This window comes from Cupressus sempervirens, chromosome 11, assembly GCF_028749045.1.
Source record: "Cupressus sempervirens isolate cs-2001-9-10 chromosome 11, ASM2874904v1, whole genome shotgun sequence".
Lineage (NCBI taxonomy): Eukaryota > Viridiplantae > Streptophyta > Pinopsida > Cupressales > Cupressaceae > Cupressus > Cupressus sempervirens.
In genome coordinates this window covers 63,008,918-63,030,798 of record NC_143128.1, presented here as the reverse complement: position 1 = coordinate 63,030,798, position 21,881 = coordinate 63,008,918, and the positions used below count along the sequence as shown (strand labels likewise).

The window sequence follows — 21,881 nt, the reverse complement described above, 5'->3', positions numbered from 1 at the left end:
TCTTGCAATCTGGCATGGTTGGAGGTATTTTGGTTAAGTGTTGTGGAGCTTGGCAAATACTGGTGTTCGACATACACTAGGAGCTCCACATGTAATGTGGATCTTAGCATGGCCTATGGAGCTCGACATGGTCTATAGAACTCGGCATGGTCTATGGAGCTCAACATGGTCTTGGAGCTCGGCATGGTCTGGGAACTCAGCATGCTCTAGGAGCTTGACATTGCTTGGAATTTTACTAATGCTCGACTTAGTCTTCTCTAACATTCGACTTGGTGTTGCTTCCTATTTGTGTCGAGTTGTCTGTGAGCCAATTTTTGGCATTTAATTTATGTATGGGTATTTAATTTGTGTTGTAGTTGACTTGTGGCTCAACATCTATTTAATGTGACGGATTAAATTTATTTTTTAATGAACTGGGCTGACTTGTGGCTTAGTTGGAAAATAGGGGGTTTTGTGGAGCCTTTAGGCATTATGGAGTGATCATTTAGCTTGGAGAAGAGGGTGAAGAGTAAAATAAAACTTTGAAGGGCTCGTAGCTAAGGCTTAAGAACCAAAGGATTGCTTGGTGGACCTAAGGGTACAAGTGTGGATTCTTCTTGGTGTTCTTATCCAGTTGTGGAAATGGACTAGCTAGGACTGAGATTGTAAGTTGGATCTTGAGGGATCTTGCAAAATTGATATTGTAATTGTTGTTTGTATTTGGCCCTAACCCGGAAGGTCTTATAGCCAAGCATATTGCATGTAATCAGTTATCTTATGTATAAAGAGTTGTGATTTGGTATCAAATCTTGGATATTTGTTTCTTGCTGTATTGTTTCCATTGTGTGGTTATTTGTTGGGGGCTAGGACATCTCCTTTGGGGATTCTCCTGTCTTGCACTGCATTAGGATGTGACATGAGATTGAGGTGCACAAGCCAAAATTGGTATTTCATTCTGCCTTTACATTTTCAAGGTGAGGGCATCTCTTGCACTTGCACTGCAACACAAAAATTCCAAAATGTGAGCACATCATTAGAAGATATTGCCATAAAGGTTGACTTAAAATATGATTTAGAAACTTCAAGGATCAAATGAGATGATATTAAAAAGAGATATCATATATATGTAGAAGATGGAAAATAGTTCATGAAGTAGGAATGCAAAGAGATGGACATGCTTTGAAACATGAAAGTAAAATGAATGGGAATGTGTGTGAATGAAAACTCTTGACTTTAAAAAATGACTTGGGCTTTCAAGATGTCATTGCACAAAAAGTGAATTTCATGTAAATACAACATGTAATGAGGAATGTAAAGTGAGATCACATGTGAATGTGGATGAAGAATGAACTTACATATACGTGTGTGAGAAAGATGAAATGAATTGCGTTATGACAAGGAAAATGGAATTACATGTATCTTGCTCATGAAGTGTAAGTGCATATGGAAGGAATGAATGCAATGTGCCTTGAGGTGAAGTGAGCTTTTATAGATGTCTTTGAGAAAAGGTGAAGTCCAAGTACATGTGAAGACATGCACATGACATTTTTTGACCTTTTAAAAGTGACTTTTAGTCAAAAATAGGTTCTCAAGATGTGATTACATGTAACGGACTTTTCATGTAATCATAACATGCGATTGGGCATAGAAAGTGAGATGAGTGAAAATGAAAATGGAGAATGAGATTACATGTACTTGCGAATGATGGATGGAAATACATGTAATCACATGTGAAGAATGAGATGTGATGTGTTATGATATGGAAAGATGGAATGGAATGAAATGATGCTTTTGCATGAAATGGAAGGTGGAGTGAAAGAAACATGCTCAAATTCTTGAGAAAGAACTTGCAACTTCTTCAAAATGATGAAAAATCGAAAAGCAAACAAGCAAAACACAAATGGAAAATGTACTGTTGATAAAAGATTCAAAAATGTCAATCAAGCTACTTCAATATGCAAGTTTGAATTTGGAGTTTGGGAAAAAATAAAAAACATGAAAATGAACCATTACATCATTTTTAAAGGAAAAATGCACTTTCCATGGCATCTAAATCAACAAGTGTAAAGCATCAAGCTAAAACATGAGTAAAATCAACAAGATAATCATGAATTAATTAGCAAGAAGGATAATGTCCACTTACTTGATGATTATGTGCCAAAAATGAAGGACAAAGAAACTCCAACTTTGAAAATTTCATAAACAAACTTGGATATCTTCAACCTTGTAATGATGAAATCAAAGTGAGCATCAATGAGGCATTTTTCATGCCCAATCCCAAAATGTGCCCTAAAAATCTTCCCAACTCCAACATTTTCATTCAATGCAAGAAAATGGAACATTTTTGGAGAAAATCGTGATTCAAATCTAAACTTTCATAAGTCATTTTTGTCATTGACGAGCAAAAACGTGTTTTTCATATCACCAAATGCTTCATCAAAATGCAAAAACGTGAGCTAAGAATGACAAAATCTAGGTATTTTTTGCCAAAACATACCCTAGAGTGGAGTAAAAAAATGCTTTTTTTTTGCATGGGAATGCAATGTTTGATGCATGGGAACACCTTCAAATGCAAAAATGACCATATAGAGAAGATTTTTCTCAATTTGGATTGAAGTGATTTGAAGGCTCCAAGTAAAAATAGATTCTTGGAGGGAAAATGCATGAACCTTTGTTTTCAGTCTTCAAAAATAGGTTCTAGAGAGGCAAATGCATGTTCTTGAAAGCAAATCACACTTTTTTGATGTGATTGTATGTTTTAAATATGCTTCCAAAGCCAAAAGACACCTTTTTGGTGCAATTACAAATTCTAAAGATATGCCTTTTGACCAAAAATGGGTTTTTGGGATACATATACATGTTCCATAAGCAAAACACACTTTTTAGGTGCAAAGACATGTTTTGAAAACTTACAAAGAGAACCCTCAAGGCAAAACACACCTTTTAGGTGCCTTTGCATATAACATGCATGTCTCAACTTTTTGATGCCTTTGCATATTTTAAATGCACTTACATGCATTCCCTTTCAAAATCGCATCTTTTTGGTGCAATTGCATTTTTTTTTTATGAAATATGCTTGTAAACATGTTGAAAACAATGTAAGTGATGAATTAAGCACATGTTAATTTAATTTTTGATGAAATATTATTTAAATGGGTCATAAATAACATTTACACCATCATATTAAAAATATAATGTGCAAATAACATTTTAAAAGTAATATTTGTTAAAGCATTTGATTTAAAAATTAAAAATAAAATTACTCTATATAGTTCATATAGTCACTTAAGTGACAAATCAAAAAGCAACTCAACTTAAAAATATAACATAAAGTGCACTATAGTTATTTTAAGTGAAAAATTTACATGATAAAGTAACTTAAAAACATAACATAAAGTGAATTTAAGTTATATTTTTCAAAAAGTGAAACTCAAATTAAAAATATAACATGATATTTTTAATTAAAGAGATAAAATTTCCACAATCCATTGCATAAATATATTGATTTGTTTCTAGATTTGATTGTGTCCAGAAACAAAATAAATATATTTATGATATTTTTAATTCGTGCAGTTGCATAAAAAAGGTCCACTTTTTGGGCACAAAATTGGTCATATCTTTTGATTGCCAACTCCAATTAAGCCCTGAGATAGATCAAATTGAAAGGAAAATCAAAAGCGATGACTTGAGCAAAACCAAAGGACTAAAAACTAACAAACACACACTCAAAAATGAAGAAAAAGATGTTGAAGGCCTAAAAAATCAAGCATAGGCTTGACAAGTAGAAAAATGAAAAAGACTTAACAAAAGCCTTCATTAAAAGAATTTGTTACGCTAATTGGATTTAATTGATCAATCAATATTAACCAATTGAAAAACAAATTCAACTTAGAGAAAAGCAAAACTAACTTGAAAATGTTTCATACTGTTACTTGCATTTTGTGGTAACAAAATGCAGAACAATACATTAAATCTAATCCAATCCTCTTATTAGTCCAAGTGACTATCTAATTGTGAGTAGGGAGATCCATCAGGTGATGAGAAGAGATCCAACTATTGAAATCCTTCATGGATTGGGTTTCCATATGAATCCCCCCTTCTTTCTCATAAGACACTTGATCACATTGAAGTCTCCACCTATTAGGATTGGATTGTGGTAGTGAGAAGTAGAGAAGTTCCCTATATTGACCCATAGCTCTAATTTTCCTAATGTGGCAATGGGGTCATACACATTAATTAGAATAAAGGAGAATTTACTAGGAATGCCTTTAATGGTCCCAACCATTCAATTGGGTTTGATTAATAGAGTGTTGAATATGAGTTTTGCAAGGTCCCTTAAAACATCTAGCCCACTAAAGGCTTAGTAGGATAGTGTATTGATTTCCATATTCCTATCATTTTACTGAAATTGGTAAATTCATCCTTATTAAGTTTAGTTTCTTATATAATATTTAGAATAAGATTTGAACATCTTCAAACATCTTTTCATAAGACATTTGTTAGGGGTGTTGAGGCCCCTAACGTTCCAAGAAGAGAGCCTCATGGCTCGGCGGGAAGGAGTTTCCCCTTCCCTACTTGTATATTAAGCTTGAGATTTCAATTTGGTTTTCAGCCTCTCTACCTCTTTTCCAAAGCTCTGAAATATATTTCCTTCCCTTCTTTTTTGGGGTTATAACATAATTAGGAGAAACTTGTCCAACAAGGTTTTGGGCTATTCTGAACATGTTATTTTCAAAGTTGGAAACCGTATTGTCATCCTTTACCTTTTGATTTGTGTCAAGTTCCATATTTTCACATAGTTTATTTATAAAATCAGTTTGAGGAGTGATATTAGCATTCTCCTAAATTTCAACAACACCCTCTAAATTGTCATTCATCCCCATCATATCATATACCATTTTAAGCTTGAGGGATTTCATTAACCAGTCCTGTGTTGTCATGTGGCAATGAAGCTTCTGAAGCTATTTTAGTGTTTGCCTCTTTAGCATTATTTTGTTCTTTAAGTTTATTCCATAAAAGGATTTCTTTGCTAATAATTTTATGCATTATAATAATATCTTTCAAAAGTAAACTGAGAGTGAGCATTTTTCATTTTAATGCTTTTGAGTCTTGACTATTTCTTCTTAGTTGATTGTAGGAGGATCAACACATATAAGTTGGGGAGAATTCTTGATGGGATCGTGATTGAGATTGATAGTCGAGTTGAAATCCTAGATAACAAGGACAATGACTATGTTGGAGTTGGTTGCCGGAATAGAGGGTTCACAAGTGGAAGAAGGATTAGGGATAGAGATGGGAATAAGTAGTGGGTTAGTGGGTGGATTGAGGATATCAGAGGTTGGTTCATCCAAGAGAGATACAAGGTTGGGGTGGCTTAAGGTAGGTAATGACTTGAACAAAGAGAATCGAGATCAATAAGGGGTTCCAAAGATTCTAATCTAGTGGAGGGTAAGGCTGAAAAATAATTAGGAATTTTTCCTTCCTTGAGCTCCCCTATTACCTCATGAGAATCTAGAAAAATACCATCATTAGCCATTAATTTAACACCCTATGATAATTTTGAGTCAGATTAGGAATAAGAAGGACTTGCTATGAATCTTTATAAAAGGAACTTGTTAGGATTGGGCCTGCAGATGTGATTTTAGAATTAATGGGATCATCAAAGAAAGTGGGGTATAGAGTGTAAATTGAATGGTTGGTTATGATTTTGATGGGTTTAAGCACTCTATCTTCAGGGTGTTCCACCAAAATAATTACATCATTTGAACGGATGAAATCGGTTGTGAGCCCTCTAAACTCGCCTAGGGCATCCCCTATTTGGGATAAGATTTGGCTATGTAATAATGCAACTATCAACTTAGGTATTTTAATTTTTAATCCATCTGTAAACAAGAGTAAAGGAGACCTCAATAGTTTCAAAATTGGGTTCTAAAATTGCAAACCCTTTACAGTATAAAGTAGGTTCATCTAATAATAAATTTCTGTGCTTTTTTGTACAACGTTCAGCATAAAGTTTTTTTTGAAGGCTTTGGTGATACTTACTTGGCCACCGAAAGAAGATTTGAACTAGAATGATATGTTGAAGTCAGAAATGTGGCTGGCTGCCCAAAATCCAAATAAGCCAAACTCCGCACAACGATCCCAAAGCTTGTTTGAGCACTTGTTGCTAGATATAAAGTAATCATGATCTTGTTGGGCATTAGCAGATTTAAGACATGCCCTTACGCTAGGAGTGGGAGTCTCTTTAACAATAGGTTGAATAATATTATGCGCACAAGCCAATGACACTGAATTGGCTCTCGTTGTGCACTAAGGATTTTTGCTTGATATGGGAATGACCCATATTTGTTATAAGGAACCATCACCATTGTTGTGTGCAGCAATTTGGAGACCAACCATTAGCTTCCTTGCGCATTGAATGTGTGAATTAACAGAAGTTGTACGGCAAGGGTTGACCTAGTTTTTGGCAAGTGCCCTTCTTCTCCCCTTTTCAAAAGCAGTGTTTCGAAGGAATTATGAATATTTACTCGGTATTTAGTATTTTGGCAGTGCCAGTTATGTGAATATAGAACATCTGCCTTCTACGCACGAGCGATATGGGTATTTGAAGAGACATTCATACATTGATAATGCACGCCATGAAGATAATTGACTTTTGTAATTCGAGCGCAATTTTCACCATACTCTACTTTATTTGCTAGGAGCGAGCCAACATTTTTGAGCCATTCCTCTAATTTTTAAAAATTGCCATAAAGATCTTAATCTTTGATTTTGCTATGAAAAAATTCCTCCATATTGTGTCAACAATTGGAGAAGATATTTATGATAATATTTGAGATAATATTATATGTAGAGATGCATGTCATGCAAAGAGGCATATACATGGAAATGTGAAGAGATTTATATTTGGAAATTGGAGAGATTTTGGTTGTGTAATGAAGAGTCTCTTTGTTCCTTATATATGTAATTGAGTGAAAAACATTGCATTTGAAAGGGTTTTCCTAGGATAAATGTTTTGTCTCTTGTACTTATTCTTCTTTATTTATTATTGTTTACTATTTTTCTGGGCAAAATATTAACATGGTATTAGCCCACGTTTGATAACAACATATAAAGGTTCTTGTATTGAGTATTGCATGAATATCTACATCAACTAACATATTATTGCTTGGACCATTCGATGCATGCAAGAAGGAATGTTTGCTAGCATGCAAATGTCATTAGTTTCTCTCCCAAAATTTGTTGTTTTATGTTATTAGCTTTAGTTGTAATCTTTTTATTATTTTCTTTGTCATGTGAACTATGTAGAGGAATGATCGTTTTCTTTCTTCAGTTGGTGATTATTCAAGAAAGTTATTTGTTTATGTTGATCCACATTTTTTTTTGACTCTTATATGGTGCATGAAAAGTTTTTATTTTGATTTCTAGTTTTGTATGTGTGACTGAAAGATTACAATCAAGAGTTCTCATAATTTTGCTATTTTTACATAAGAACAAAGCTTCACTTTCACTATTATTGATAATTCTATGAATCTAATAAATTTAAATAGAAATATTTCATATTAAATTTCTATTCTAATTTAGTTTGGCTTCCAACTTCAGATGAGTTTCTTTCTTCAATACCATCGATCAACTATAGATCGAGCTCTGTTAAGATAGTTGTAAACAACTTGTACAGGTCATAATCTTCAGTTCAAGAAAACATCAAAGTAGTCAAAGATTTAATTCGGGAAGATGGGTGCACGAGTTTGACAAGGGAGCAATGACAATGTCGTTAAGACTTCTTGATTACAACAATTTGAGTTGTTTTACAATTGCCATAGAATTTTCTTCACTCCATGCAAATATCTTTTGATACTATGCCAACAATTTTATATTTGCTTATATCCTTTATGAAGCATGCCAAATCACCTTCTAGATGAATGGCTTAAACATCACACACTAAGGCTTGATTCCTAAGTTAAAAGTGTTAAATAGTCAAAGTTGACTTATTTTTCCAAGCTTAGTTTCTTCCTTAGTATGTGATGTTTAAGGATGGCCCCTTTTGGAGGGTGTCAATTCATTTTATTGATTGCTGAAGTTTTAGTATCCTGTGTATATCATGTGAGACATGGGGACATAGTGCCACATTATTTCAACTAGAGACCTCTTTGGATCTACCAAACTTCTTTTGCAATATGAAAAATAATGTTATTGTCACACTTGTTGTTGAAGTGGTTGATGAGGGAGCAGAGCCACTAAGGAAAACCCTAGGGTATTCAAGGTTAGCGAATGCATTTGACTCTTAGGATAACATTTTTCTCCCAATTTGTATGATATCATTCAAATAGTCACTAGACATAATTGGCCATTAAACTTCATCTCAAAATGACACTAAACATGGTTTTCATTGAACCCCATTTCAAGATAGGGACGCTTTCCTCTATCTAGTTGCTTAGGTTTTTCCATCGTAATAATCCTTATCAAAATGATTTGAATGCAAGTCCTTTACTAGATTAGTTTGATTTCCTCAACCATATTACAATCCTCTATACAATCAACAATAATGTAAAAGTAACACTTAGCAAAGTCAAAAAATGTTAACAAAAGATTTCATTCCTTCATTCGCAGGATACAATCTAGTTCTTTTAGCCCTAATGTGTATCAAGCAATACAAAGGGGCATTAGAAGTATATGACCTCGAGCCCAAGAAAGGGGTTTCTCCCAATAGTCACCTTCAATAAAATCGCTATTTGTTATTTTGAGTTTGGCCAAACAGATAAAGCTTCATGATTATTTAGGAAAATACTAAAGTCGGGCAAATTTCTTTCTAACATAACTTTGGGCACCATGGTAAAGGGGCTTTGCGAGGCAAGGAAAGTTTGGGATTTGCTATGGGGTTTTTTAACATAAACACTTTTTTAAAAGGTTTAAATCCCAATGTAGTTGTGTACAATAAGTTGATGGATCGGATTGGCAACCACGAGCCTAATGAATTTAAATCTGCAAAGGGGCTTTATGGTCACATGGTTAAGACAAGAGTAGTTCCTACTTTTTACTTTCAATACCATTTTGAATTATTACTATTAGTGTGGCCAGATTGAGTCTCCTTTTCAAATCTCAAGGCAAATGGATGAACTCGGTTACAATCCTAGTGTTGTCACTTTTGGCACAATAATCAAGGGGCTCTATAAGTTGGATAGGGTGTGGGATGCTACAATTTTTTTTTACAGAATGTTGAGGAAAAACCACAGGCTGATGTTGATCTATACAATACATTGCTAGTATAAATGTTGCTATTGTTAAACTTGAAGAAAGGGAAGGCCATCCAGGCCCTTATCTTGTGGTAAATATGATAGAATAATTTAGAGAAGATAACTTTATGAAGTTGCAAAGATCAGTAGTTTAAAATTTTATTTTTATAAATCATGAATTTTTATTAAAATAACTAGAACTAGTATGCAATTTGCATTGGTCTCCATGATATATTAACCTTATGAGTTATTTTCTCTCTCTTGGTTGCAAGGCACAAGAAGAAGCAATGAGATGAGGATGTTACTCTAATGATACATATTCAAAGGGAGATATTTTAGCTTCAAAGTGATGTTTCGCCAACTATCTTCTTGTGATAATCAGCGTTGTTCCTATTGAGAGGGAGTATTTGTGGACTTTATGCCATTCTTATACATGTTGTTAATGAGTTCTCTGTGACAAAGAAGTTCAAGATTAAATCCCTTGTTAATGAATTCATCTTTGTGAGAGAAGTTCGATAAGAAATCCCTTGTTCCGCCTTCTACAAATAGTTATGATAGATCCACCCTTTGCAATGAGGCATGGTAGAAATGCATTCTTCTCTAAGAGAAGTTTGAGGTGAAAGCTCTTTAAACTACCCTTTGCGTTGAGACATGGTGAGAGAAGTTTGAGGTGAAATCCCTTGGACCACCCTCTGTGAGTAGGTGTGTGGTAGAAGTCATGTGTGTAACTCCATGAATTCAATTTTATGTGATTATAAAGTAACTATGTTGAATTATGTTATGCCGAGTTATCATGTTTTAATGAGAATCTATATAAAAATTTATCATTGATATTTTTTACTCCAAGTGTGTATCTGCCATATTAAAGATTTCTCTCTTGCTAAGATAGAGTGTTGAAGATTCAAGCTACGATAGAGATCTTTATCTCTGATTTATATTGAGAAAATTTCTCTATATTGTGTCAACAATTGCAGAATATATTTATGATAATATTATATGTAGAGACATGTGCCATGCGGAGAGGCACGCATATGAAAATGTGGAGAGTTTTATATTTGAAAATTGAAGAGACTTTTAGTTGTGTAATGAAGAGTCTCTCTATTCCTTATACATGTAATCAAGTGATTCAAATTTTTTATTATTAATAAAAGAGAGATTTTGTTGGTGTAGTTATGATTTTCCCTTCAAGTGGAAGAGTTTTCCCACGATAAATGTTTTGAGTCTCTTGTATTTACTTTCCTTTACTTATTATTGTTTATTATTTTTCTGTGTAAAACATTAACACATTTTTGCTGATTTATTTTTGGCCCTTGGCACTATGTTGTTGTGTACAAGATTTTCAACTACAGTGCCAACAATGTGACCTTACAAATAGCACAAGACAGAAGGTATGCATGCAAACTTGGTCATGATAAAACTACAATTATTAAGAAGATGCTTTTGATTGTAATGCAGCTCATGATAAAAATAGAATTGTAATTTTTATTTACTCCCATTGCAAATGATCTTTTGTTTCCCATTATCAATATCCATTCAATAAGGAGGTTGAGACCACCATATGAATGCCTCCTAATATATAAAGGGCATATTATGAGTTGCATTCTATTATCAAATAAGAAGAATAATGGATGCTAAACATTGTCATCACAAATCTGAAACAAATCTGAAATTAGTGAAACATTTTCTTATGTAAAACCTTTTACCAACACCGATACACTAGTACACATTCACTGGGAAGCACACACAGTATACTCGCAAGCGATACGGCCATGGTAGCATTCCATTTATGAACTAACATGGAAAAACTAGAAGTGTGAATGGAATTGAATTGCAAAGGTAACATGAAAAATGCTATAAACTAAAACAATTAAATAATGATGCTAAAATGGAAGAAATGGGTATTAATAAAGCAATTTGCAGAATTACAAATCTTTTCGTCAAATGTCAAAAATAAAGCCTTGCTGTTTTGACCTGGCCCATCCTTGACTTTTTCTTGGCATTTTATGCTTCCATCCTTGCCACAGCAGTTTAATCACATTCACCACTCATGAATTCAGTGGATATTTCACTAGCTGTTTATGTATTCATCTACTCATCATCGATCCAATTTCAACATCCTTGTATCCCAACAATCACCCTCAATGCATGCCATCCCCAATTCCCAATGACAACAATAGATGTCAACATGTTCCAGTTCAACATCAATTTTTTGGGGAAATAAATTTAAAAAAGAGCAAGCTAGCCAACAATATGTTTATCACATTGTCAACAATATCGATGCTTAGTTGAGATCAATGCAATATCAAGGGCTACCGTTGATTGCACTGATCACTTATTTGCCAATGTTTCAAGAGAATGAATGAATGATGGAAAATTATCATGTGTAAACCAAAAGATTCTTACTGAACGTTAATCATTCTGTCATGTAGATTCAAGGACATTCCATGTAGTTTTGACAAGGGGATTCCTAAATAGCTTATTATTTAGAGAAGAATATTTTAAAGGTAAATATCTCTAATGAGAAGAGGCAATTCCAAGGTGAAACAAATAAAACAGATGCTACAATGAGGTTGAAATGAAAAATCATAATGTTCATGCTAATATTGCTAATACCAGAATTTTTGAATGCAATGCTGCTTTAGACTTTTATTGAAAATTTAATTATTCCGCCTTTGTATACTTTTCCCAAATTCCATATTGTAAAAGTTCCCTTAGAAATAATTCATCTTCAAATTCTTTCCAAACTTTATAAAAACAAAAAGCTTTCATGTAGTGCTTTTAATGTAAAGAGTAAATACCATGGAAATTATTTTCAGATAACCACATGATTTAAATTACGCCAGTCAATAAAAAATTGATGGTCATGGCTTCTTTTAACTGTCATAACAGATCTCATACAGCAATCACACAGTCATCAATCATCAAACTCAAGCTGAAAGGTTCTGATTTCCATAGGTGCTAATTCCACAATAAATTCTTCATTCATTATTTTGTTTCGCTTAAATGGCTCATCCATATCATTCTCTTCGCCTTCAATTCGCCAGTCCAATGATTTCATTTCTGACTTTTCCTGAACCGCTGAAAGATTGAGCTCGACAACTTCTTCAATCTACACAATCATGCCAAAAAAAAAATTTCAACAATTATGTGCAAATATGCCATTTAATCTTAGAGTGTAAAATTTAAAATCAACAAAGGGACCACAGAGGTTCCCCCTGTTCTTTGTATTTTGACTCAGAAAATGTGAATATGTGTCCACGCAAATTTTTTATCCCCTTACATATATACGCATGATTCAATGCATATGCGTCAATCACCCATGAGATGGCAATGAATTATGGGGGAGTGAAGATAATACAAGGACCGAAAAGGCAAATATTAAATTAAATAAAGCCATAATGATATGTTCAATTGTATTTGTTATAAAAGCTATCCATTAAAGATTTCTCTGGAAGAAAAGTACCAACAGTAATGGGTAATTGTATGTTATGCATGACTTGCTGTCCAAAACATTTTAAATAGTTATGATTACATTTTTAAGTGCTTAGTACATTCTTCAAGCAAGTGCATTTTTTCAGAATGGTTATTACAGGAAACAAAAAGTAAAAATTGACCAAAACAGCAAGTGCTGAAGCTTGGAGATAATATGGTCATTTCAAACACATGACAACATATTTTTGAAGAGAAGAATATAAAAACATGTATATGTACTAAACGTAGAGACATTAAATTGGGATGGCTTTTGTACATGCACAGTGCAAAATGATAGCAGTAAATTGTTTAATGTAGTGAGCTCATGTGAAAAAGCATAAGGGAATTTGTATGGACAACACGGGTCCAATTATTGAAGAGATGCAATAACACAATGAAACTAGGTCAAATATGACATCCATCTTGCTTATGTGACGTGCTCCAACAGACAAAGCAGGGTGAATGTCCCCACAGTTCACATGCCCCAATAGTATAAGCCTATAAGTTTACTTATTTGAACTTCAATTTTTTAAATGGGGTCAATCACTAAAATCAAAAGAAAATAAAAAAATAATACTGTGAAATCAACTGCAAGAACCCGAAGTGTTCCCTTACTGTTTCATCTATCTATCTCAAAATTTCAAGAATGTTTACTTCTGGTTTGCTACCAAGCTGTAAATGAACAACTTCAATATTCCTCTTCAGAAATCACCAATAAATGTCAACAGCCATCAAGGACTGAACTTTAGAACAATATATACTCAACATTTGAGGTTTTGCTAAATAGGACAAATAGAAAGTCTTTATTTATCACTCATTTATTGCATTTGTTAAGCCTACCAGAATTATTGGACATCAAATCACAATTTCACAAACAATACTAGTCATATCTTCGAATTGAACTAAGTTTCCTAGTGTCTGTATTAACTTGAATAAATATTAATACTTTGAAAAGACATCCTCTGTAAAGAGTTTCCAATTATTGTTACCAGGCTTTCTAGTTGTTTTAACATATCTAAAGACCATCTTAAATTTTAGCATTCAAAGGTTAATCTGTTTTGGCCCAGCACAACTTTTGTATAATCCATGTAATATATGGCGATGGAAAACAACGTATCTCTCAATGTTAGATAACAGGAATGAAGTTCTATTATTACTTGTGAGCTGAAAGTACTGATTCTGAGGAGGTAGAAAGAACTACAGGAACAAATTTTGACTGGTTTTCTGTGATGCCCCAGTAAGAAATGTATTTTACAAGGCAGAATTAAAAACTATTCAGTAGAATTCAGTTTTAGAAATTGAACCTGTGACCAATTTAATGCTTACGTATAACACTATCCTTGAACTTTGAAACACAAACTTCTAATGTTATACCTATAACTAAGGCCTCTATAAGCTCCCTTGTGCGGATGCATTCTGAACTCATTAAAAGGACAAAAATGCCTTATAATTATGAACTTACTAAAAATGCTTTTAGCTTGATCCTATCATGCTAACATACAATGTGCTTGTTAAATTTTCTTGTCACTGCTAATCTTTGACCGTTAACAATTGATAAACTACTTAATGAAGAAAGAAATCACCAACATAATAAGTTGTCGAATCTTAAGATTGTAGAAATAAAATCAAACAAGATTGCCAGATCAGTTTTTCAAATATCCAAGTGTTCAACAGTGAAATAGAGATGGATGGTTTTCATTCGACAATCTGCTAAAAACATTTTGTGCTTCAACATGTGAACAAAATTGTTTGCAAAGTTGTCATATGGTTTTTCTAGCATATGGACCATATGGACCTCTCTGTGCCTGAACATAACAAATAAAAGCTGAGTATTCAAATCAATAACGAAGGTAATGTCAAAGAGGACTGAAAGAGTGATAATCTACACCACCAATTTATTGAGTTTCCAGTACACACATGCTGCGAAAGCAGAAATAGTCTGGACTACTTTTATCCTTCAAAATGGTAAGTTGCATTTACGAGATTCATAAATTCAAATTTTTGGTTGTATGAAGACAGTGCATTGGAATTGCATTGGAATAAAAGCTGGAGGAAAGCTTTATACAACTAAGGAAAAACATATACCATCAATCTTACAAAGGAGTAATTTGGACATCTACACAAAAGAATAGGGCATCGGAAGCCAGTAAGGTCTATTTGCAAAAGGGTGTACCTTGCGTCCTGGAAATAGATTTTGAAGATCAACCCTTGTGGGGGTTGATAATTTGTCATCTTCTCCAATCTGCACAAGCATGCCGGAGAAAAAGCAGACATTTTGCCATTTTTTTAATCATGTTACAATTTCAGACCATAGTTTTGTACAAACAAGATAGTTTGGTTAATATAAAATTCAACTTTACCTCATAAAGATGTGCTAATCGCAATAAGGTAAGCTTATCCTCCAGTTCCTGTTCTCCAAATTGCATGCTCAATGTAAAATAAAGACTAAACGAGGAAAAACAATCTAAATGACTCCCAAACAATCTAATTGAAATAAATCTTAAAATGTTTATCATCCTCTCAAAAAGACCGCAAAACCTACCTGAAGTGTAATTATTGCAATGTTTGGTGGTAGCTCATAACCAGGGGGCAATGCTGAATACTGGGGTGTATTTATCAGATTCGTTTCTATTTCCTGCATCATAGAATTTTCCTTATTTCATTTTAAACTCATGCAAGGCAGTGATTTTCACAGATTTCACACTCTACCTTTTTCATATTGCAGAAAAAATAAAGGCAACATAAGTATATCTAAAACTAAAGCAGAATAAACATGAACTTGCTATGAACATTTGATTTGTCAAAGATAATATGATACAAGAAATCAAGCGATTTTTCAATTTTAGCAAGTTCCTCAGGGGAAGTTAATATATTAAATTATGAATGTGCACACACAGAGATGTCATTCGTGACCTGAAAAGCACAAATACAATTACATAAATTTACTGCACCTATAATCAATTATTCTTATATTAGAACTCATTGTTGGAAGATTAAGTCACTAACTCTTGGTACAAGAGGTGTTGACCATGCTCTCCTTGTGTAAACAAGAGTTTCTTGAACCTTTTAAGGTGTCCTTTTCCCTGTCTTGTGATGAGACAACTCTTTGTATAGAAAGTTCTCCAAACTTCTTGTATGTCTTCTCATAAAATCTTAATAGCATTGATTCCTTTAATTCTCTACCAATGGAGTGCCAACTATGCTAAAGAAAACCTCTGGAAAGCCTGATTTTTTTTGCAGGTTTGCACATACAAAAAACCAGCAAATATGACAATTTTGAAAACTGCCTATTCGATAGTCCCACCAGGCATGCCAAAAATTGTTATCACCTAAAATTGCAACCTTGTTAAGTTGGACAAAAACTCAACATTTCAAGGAAACATGGAAACACTCCTAAGTTGTGGGTCACTTGAACATGGAGTGAATCTCTGGGTAAGGCTGGCTCTTAGCTTCTAAACTACTGAATTTCCCAGAAATGGGATAGAGAGACTTGAAATTAAATAACTAAAAACTTGAGAAAACATGAAAACCTTTGAAAATTCACATATGAACCTATAGTGAAACAACTTTATCGAAATGGACAGTTTTGAATCTCTCATACATAAATATTTCACTAACTAGTTAAAATCACAGAAATCTAAAAAGGAAAATGACTCCCACAAGACAATTTCTTAATCATTTAAACAAGACAGTTAGTAACCTACATTATGATTACTTATAGGAAGAAAACAAATACATGAGACAGATTGAATGAGAAGGCTTGACAACACTTCAAAATTCTACCTTATCAATCACTTTACACAACTAGACTGTAACAACAAGTAGGATGAAACTTGATATTCTGCAAATCATAGGCCTTCAAATATATTCACTTCAAAAATGAGTTACGGAAAAGTGATGCCAAAAGACAAAGGATTAGATAAATCACTAAGTCTTTTTCTCTCAATAATCAGAACTGAAAAACATAATGAGTGAAACTCAGTAAGTACACTCCACAACCCCTTTGGTCAAATGCCAGGAAATAGCTTGTTAAAGAGGGCCTAAAAACTTCCAAAATCAAGTCCCACCCTTGAAAAAGCTCCACTAAGTCATAAACACACTTATGACTCACTCAAAACTGTGCAAAAATGCTCAAAATGGCTATAAAGACCTTTCAACTGCCATGATAAAGTCAAATCCGACTTGCAAACTCCTATATTCCCTCCATATGTTGCCAAATTGACTCCAAAACTTGGTCAAAACATAATGAATTAAACAACAATCAATGACACTTTAAACCTATGCACTTAAAATAAAAATAAACATATAAGATAACTTATAATACGTTACTACTTATAATACATTACTTTACACTTCTATCTTACATTGTGATAGTGCAAGTATTAAAGTGTTAGGAAGCCCTCACCCCATTCACATTACTTGCTACCCCCTACACTTATGAAAATAAAAATAAAATCCCATACAAGGGGTCGGACTCCAAATGACATTAAATTTTTGCAAAAGAACAAATCATATGATTTCCAACCTAAGGTTTATCCCATTCCATCGTGAGTATTCTTCTGGAAAGAGCAGCTACTAGGGTTTGAAAGGAAAAAAATGGAGTTTTGCTTGCATTTTCAGCTGAAGATAATGAAACTGGTTCCTAGCATGAACTTTGGTGACTTTATTTGGATTCTCGAACTGGGAAATCTGGGCGTTTTTAGAGCTTTGATAACAGATCATTCTTCGCTATTTCCCTTGCAATGTATCCCGCCATTTTAGAAATTTGGCTTAAGATTTGAGCTTGAACAACACCATTCTCGATTCTAGGGTTGTCAGGGTATGCTATATTTTGACTATGAGCTCTTTTCCCTCCTATAGCTTTAATCTGTTATGAAAATCTTGTGATAGTTTTGCTAACTTCTCTGATATTTCATTTTTATGGTATTTTGTGGTTGGAGATTTGTTATTTCTGAGCACAAGATAAGCCACGTGTACTTCACTTCCCTTTCTCGCTATATGAAGGCATCGATCATCGTTTGTCACTGAGTATCCATCTGCTTTGGTGTATCTTATTTTCCTTTTTTGTTCTCGGCTTAATCATGGCTTGTCACTGGATTACTCATAAGGATTTAATGGGTTTTCAGAGAACTGTAAAGTTTCTGCAAATTCCGTATCCTTCCAATCAGACTTTAATTCTATCCTTGGTTGTTGAGAATGATCTTCTTATTAAATTGAAAATTGAAAATTGAAGGAGTTGTCACCTTTACTTCTGATCGGAATGTTATATAATTTCTGCAATAAATTGATAGGATGATATTGCTTGAAGAAGCAAACTTAGTTGTAATTGTGCATCCTTCAAACTGCAATACTATCCTTCCTATATACCCGACTAAAGGACATGACACTCAAATGGACATGTCTCTTGCCTAAGTCAGCCCATATGCCTCTTCCATAAATCGGTGATTTACAAGATTAGTCACCATTAAATACTAACACACACACAGTGTTTAGATTAATTTTAATAACACAACCTTCTAGAAAGTTGTCGTCTCATAAGAGGAAGAATACATATAATGCCATACGTAGTATATAGGATGAGAAGATCAAGTGCGGTCTGCACTTTCAGACCTGTATGTTATTTGGTTATATACTTAACAGTCCCTCTTAACCTGATAATCATACAGAGAGATATCGTGTCTAGCAACATCAATATAGATGAATAAGCAAGAATTAATACTCTGTATCTATCTGAATCTTCTTAGTATGTGGTATCATAGTACAAATGATACAATGTCATATTACTAAACCTGTGATATGACAAATCACTACTACTAGTGATAATATATAGGATAAATCTGAAGAGTAATTTAATTTCTTCATTTATCCAAGTTGTGACTCATAAAAACTGATATTTCTATATCACAACAAGATCTTAAGTTTAAGATCTACTAGAATACAGGATAAACTTGGAGAATACTAAAATTCTTCCTTTATCCAAATTGTGACTCATAGACATAGCAATGTCCACATCACAATACGATCTAAAACTCATCTAGATCTTACAGTAGAACTCTACTGTTTAGCACATTATCTAAGAGATTGTCATCTCTCATAATGTCTTTTATAAAATTGTTCATTATCTCAGAGATAATCACCTCTTAAATAATGAATGCAAATGGTGGAGCCCACAACAGTCAATAGCCTGACAAAATAAAATAAAATTTTATTAATAATTAAAAGAGTACAAATGGATTACAACTCAGCGATACCAAGTCTCCTCTTGAAGTGTTCTATCGTCACTCCAGATAGAGGTTTAGTGAGTATGTCTTTTTTCTGATCTGCAGTGCAAATGTATTCTAATTTTACAAAATTCATATCTACCATATCTCTTACATAATGGTAAGGAATTTCAATATGCTTGGACCTGTCATGAAAAATTGGATTCACTGAAAGCTTGATGGAACTCTGATTATCACAATGAATAATCGTAGGATTCATGGCTTGCCCAAATAATCCTACAAGTAAATTCCTTAGCCAGACTACTTCTCGAGAGGCCATCGCTACTGCAATGTATTCAGCTTCTGTGGAACTCTGAGCTACTAAAGACTGCTTTCTACATATCCAAGATATCATAATTGATCCTAAACTGAAACAGCATCCTGAAGTACTTTTCAATCTTTAACACTTCCACCCCAATTTGAGTAAGTGAATCCATGCAAATCTAAAGCAACCTTCTCATATTTGAGTCCAAAATTTAAAGTGCCTTGTAAGTATCTCACAATGTGCTTAACTGCAACTAGGTGAATTTCTTTTGGCTCACACATAAATTGGCTTAAGGCATTAACAGCAGAGCAAATATTAGGTCTTGTATTTACTAAGTACATAAGGGACCCAATCATTTGTGTGTAGAGAGTAGGATCTATGGAAGGTGATTCTACTACTGCTTCCTTAAGTTTATGTAGATTAGTCTCCATTGGAGAAGACATAGGCTTGCAATTCCACATTCCAAATCTCTTCAAAATGTCTGATGTATACTTCCCTTCATTAAGTATGATATTGCTAGAATTCTATTGTACTTCTAGTCCTAGGAAGTAATGGAGTCCCAAATCTTTCATCTCGAATTCTTTAGTTAGATCTTTCTTGCACTAATCTATGAGATGATCATCCCATGTTATTAGTAAATCATCAACATACAATATCAAAATTACCATATCATCTTTATCTCTTTTATAATATAAATTTGAATCGGCTTCATTCTTGGAAAATCCTAAGCCGCTGAGATACTTATCAATTCTTTCATACCAAGCCTTGGGAGCCTGTTTAAGCCAATATGGAGCTTTCTTGAGCCTACAAACAAAAGCGTTAGGATCATGAGTTTCAAATCCTTCATGTTGCACCAGATATACTTCTTCTGTAATCTTTCCATTTAGGAATGTTGTTTTTACATCGATTTGATGTACTTTCTATCCCTTCGATGTTGCAATTGCTAGGACTGCTTTTACGGAGGTATATCTAGCAACAGGAGTAAAGGTTTCTTCATAATCAATCCCTTCCTTCTGAGAAAATCCTCTGGCTAAAAATCTAGCTCTATACTTTTCAATGCTACCGTCAACAACATGCTTTATTTTAAATATCTACTTGGAAGAAACAAAAATTTTTCCTTTAGGTCTAGGAACAATTTTCTAAACATCATTTTTCATAATAGATTGGTATTCTTATGTCATAGCTTCTTTCCAAGCTGTATGTTTAATAGCATCAGAAGGTTTGGTTGGTTCTGTTTTAAATAAATCACTCATGTTTGCTATATAATTAGAGAATCTTTTAGGTCTTTTTCTTTCTTTCACTGTTCCGAAAGGTGCAACAAAGTCTTGAGCTGCCTCAACTGTTTTAATGGCCCAAAGTGGTCTTTTCTTTGAATTTTGATTTTCTTCAAGATTCATATTTTGAATTTCATCTTCAATTTCTTCTAAGTTCTCCCTCTGGGACCCAGATTCACTATTTCTTTCAGAACTAGATAAAAGAGAAGGTTCTTCAAAACTCAGGGCTCTTTTGAATGCAAGATCTTCTTCAAAAATCACATCCCTACTAAGTTCAATACTTTTTTGTCCAGGTATGAAAATCCTATATGCATTAGATGTTTCACTATACCCTACAAAAATACCCTCTCCTTCTAGAGGGTTCCAACTTGGTTCTCTTTTCTTTTGGAACATGGATATATACAAGGCACCCAAAAATCCTAAGATGACTTATATGGCGTTTGACCTTAGTAAATACTTCTTTAGGAGTTTTATCTCTAAGGTAAGAGTGAGGGCTTCTGTTTTGAATACAGACAATAGTACAAGAGGCTTTTGGCCAAAGATAATATTCTAGATTATGATAAAAAATCATAGCTCTAGCAACTTCTATAATTGTCCTATTCTTTCTTTTTGCTACCTCGTTTTGTTTTGGATTATAAGGAATAGTGTACTCCCTCTTAATCCCCGATTCTTTACAAAACCTTTTTAAACAAGTCTAAGATATATTCCCCTCCGTTATCAGTTCTAAGGGTTTTAATTTTATGTCCTGAAAGGTTTTAAGTTAATATTTTAAATTCTTTAAATCTCTTTAGGATTTCTTCTAATTCTTTGTATTTTAAGAAGTAAATCCATGTTTTCTTAGAGAAGTCATCTATGAACAAAATATAATACTAGAATCCTCCAAGAGAAGGAACAGACATAGGCCCACATAAATCTGAATGAATTAATTCCAAAACATTATTTGTTTTCCAGTGCTATCATGAAATGAATTTCTGGTGTTCTTACCCAGAGCGCACCCTTTGCATATGCTTGAGTGGTCTTTATTTAGTTTAGGTAATCTAGTAACCATCTTCTCCATGGTTGATAAGGTTTTGAAATTTAGATGCCCTAATCTTCTATGCCATATTTCATTTGTGTTTGCAGCTTCATGAACTAAGGCTTGAATAGGTCGACTAGATTTTGTATTCAATTCATACAAATATCCTTTTCTTTGATCAATCAACTTCGCTTTCTTGATCGAGGAGTTCTTTGCCCAAGTTAATACTTTGCCATCGATGAATGCAACATTATGCCCATCATCTTCAAACACTGTAATTGAGATTAGATTTCTTTTAATTCCTAGTACGTAAAGTATACCTTTGAGAAGAAGAGTATTTCCTAATTTTAGTTTCAAGGTGCAATTTCCAATTCCTTCAACGAA

At 33.6% G+C, this 21,881-nt stretch overlaps 1 protein-coding gene and 1 pseudogene across 1 annotated transcript in view; one reads left to right on the top strand and one right to left on the bottom strand.

Moving 5' to 3' along the window:
* Window positions 1–8,346: 8,346 nt before the first annotated feature.
* LOC149528261 (pentatricopeptide repeat-containing protein At3g09650, chloroplastic-like) lies at window positions 8,347–9,248 on the top strand (annotated as a pseudogene).
* Window positions 9,249–11,830: 2,582 nt separating this feature from the next.
* The window catches only part of LOC149528260 (alpha-mannosidase-like), a 344,971-nt gene continuing 334,920 nt past the window's right edge, over window positions 11,831–21,881 (bottom strand). Inside the window, exons 26-29 of the mRNA XM_089811746.1 lie at window positions 15,226–15,318; window positions 15,044–15,091; window positions 14,857–14,925; window positions 11,831–12,321 (exon numbers count right to left, since the gene is read on the bottom strand). Coding sequence (XP_089667872.1) covers window positions 12,127–12,321; window positions 14,857–14,925; window positions 15,044–15,091; window positions 15,226–15,318 — 405 coding nt within the window. The 3' untranslated portion in view covers window positions 11,831–12,126. The remainder of the gene's footprint in view (window positions 12,322–14,856; window positions 14,926–15,043; window positions 15,092–15,225; window positions 15,319–21,881) is intronic.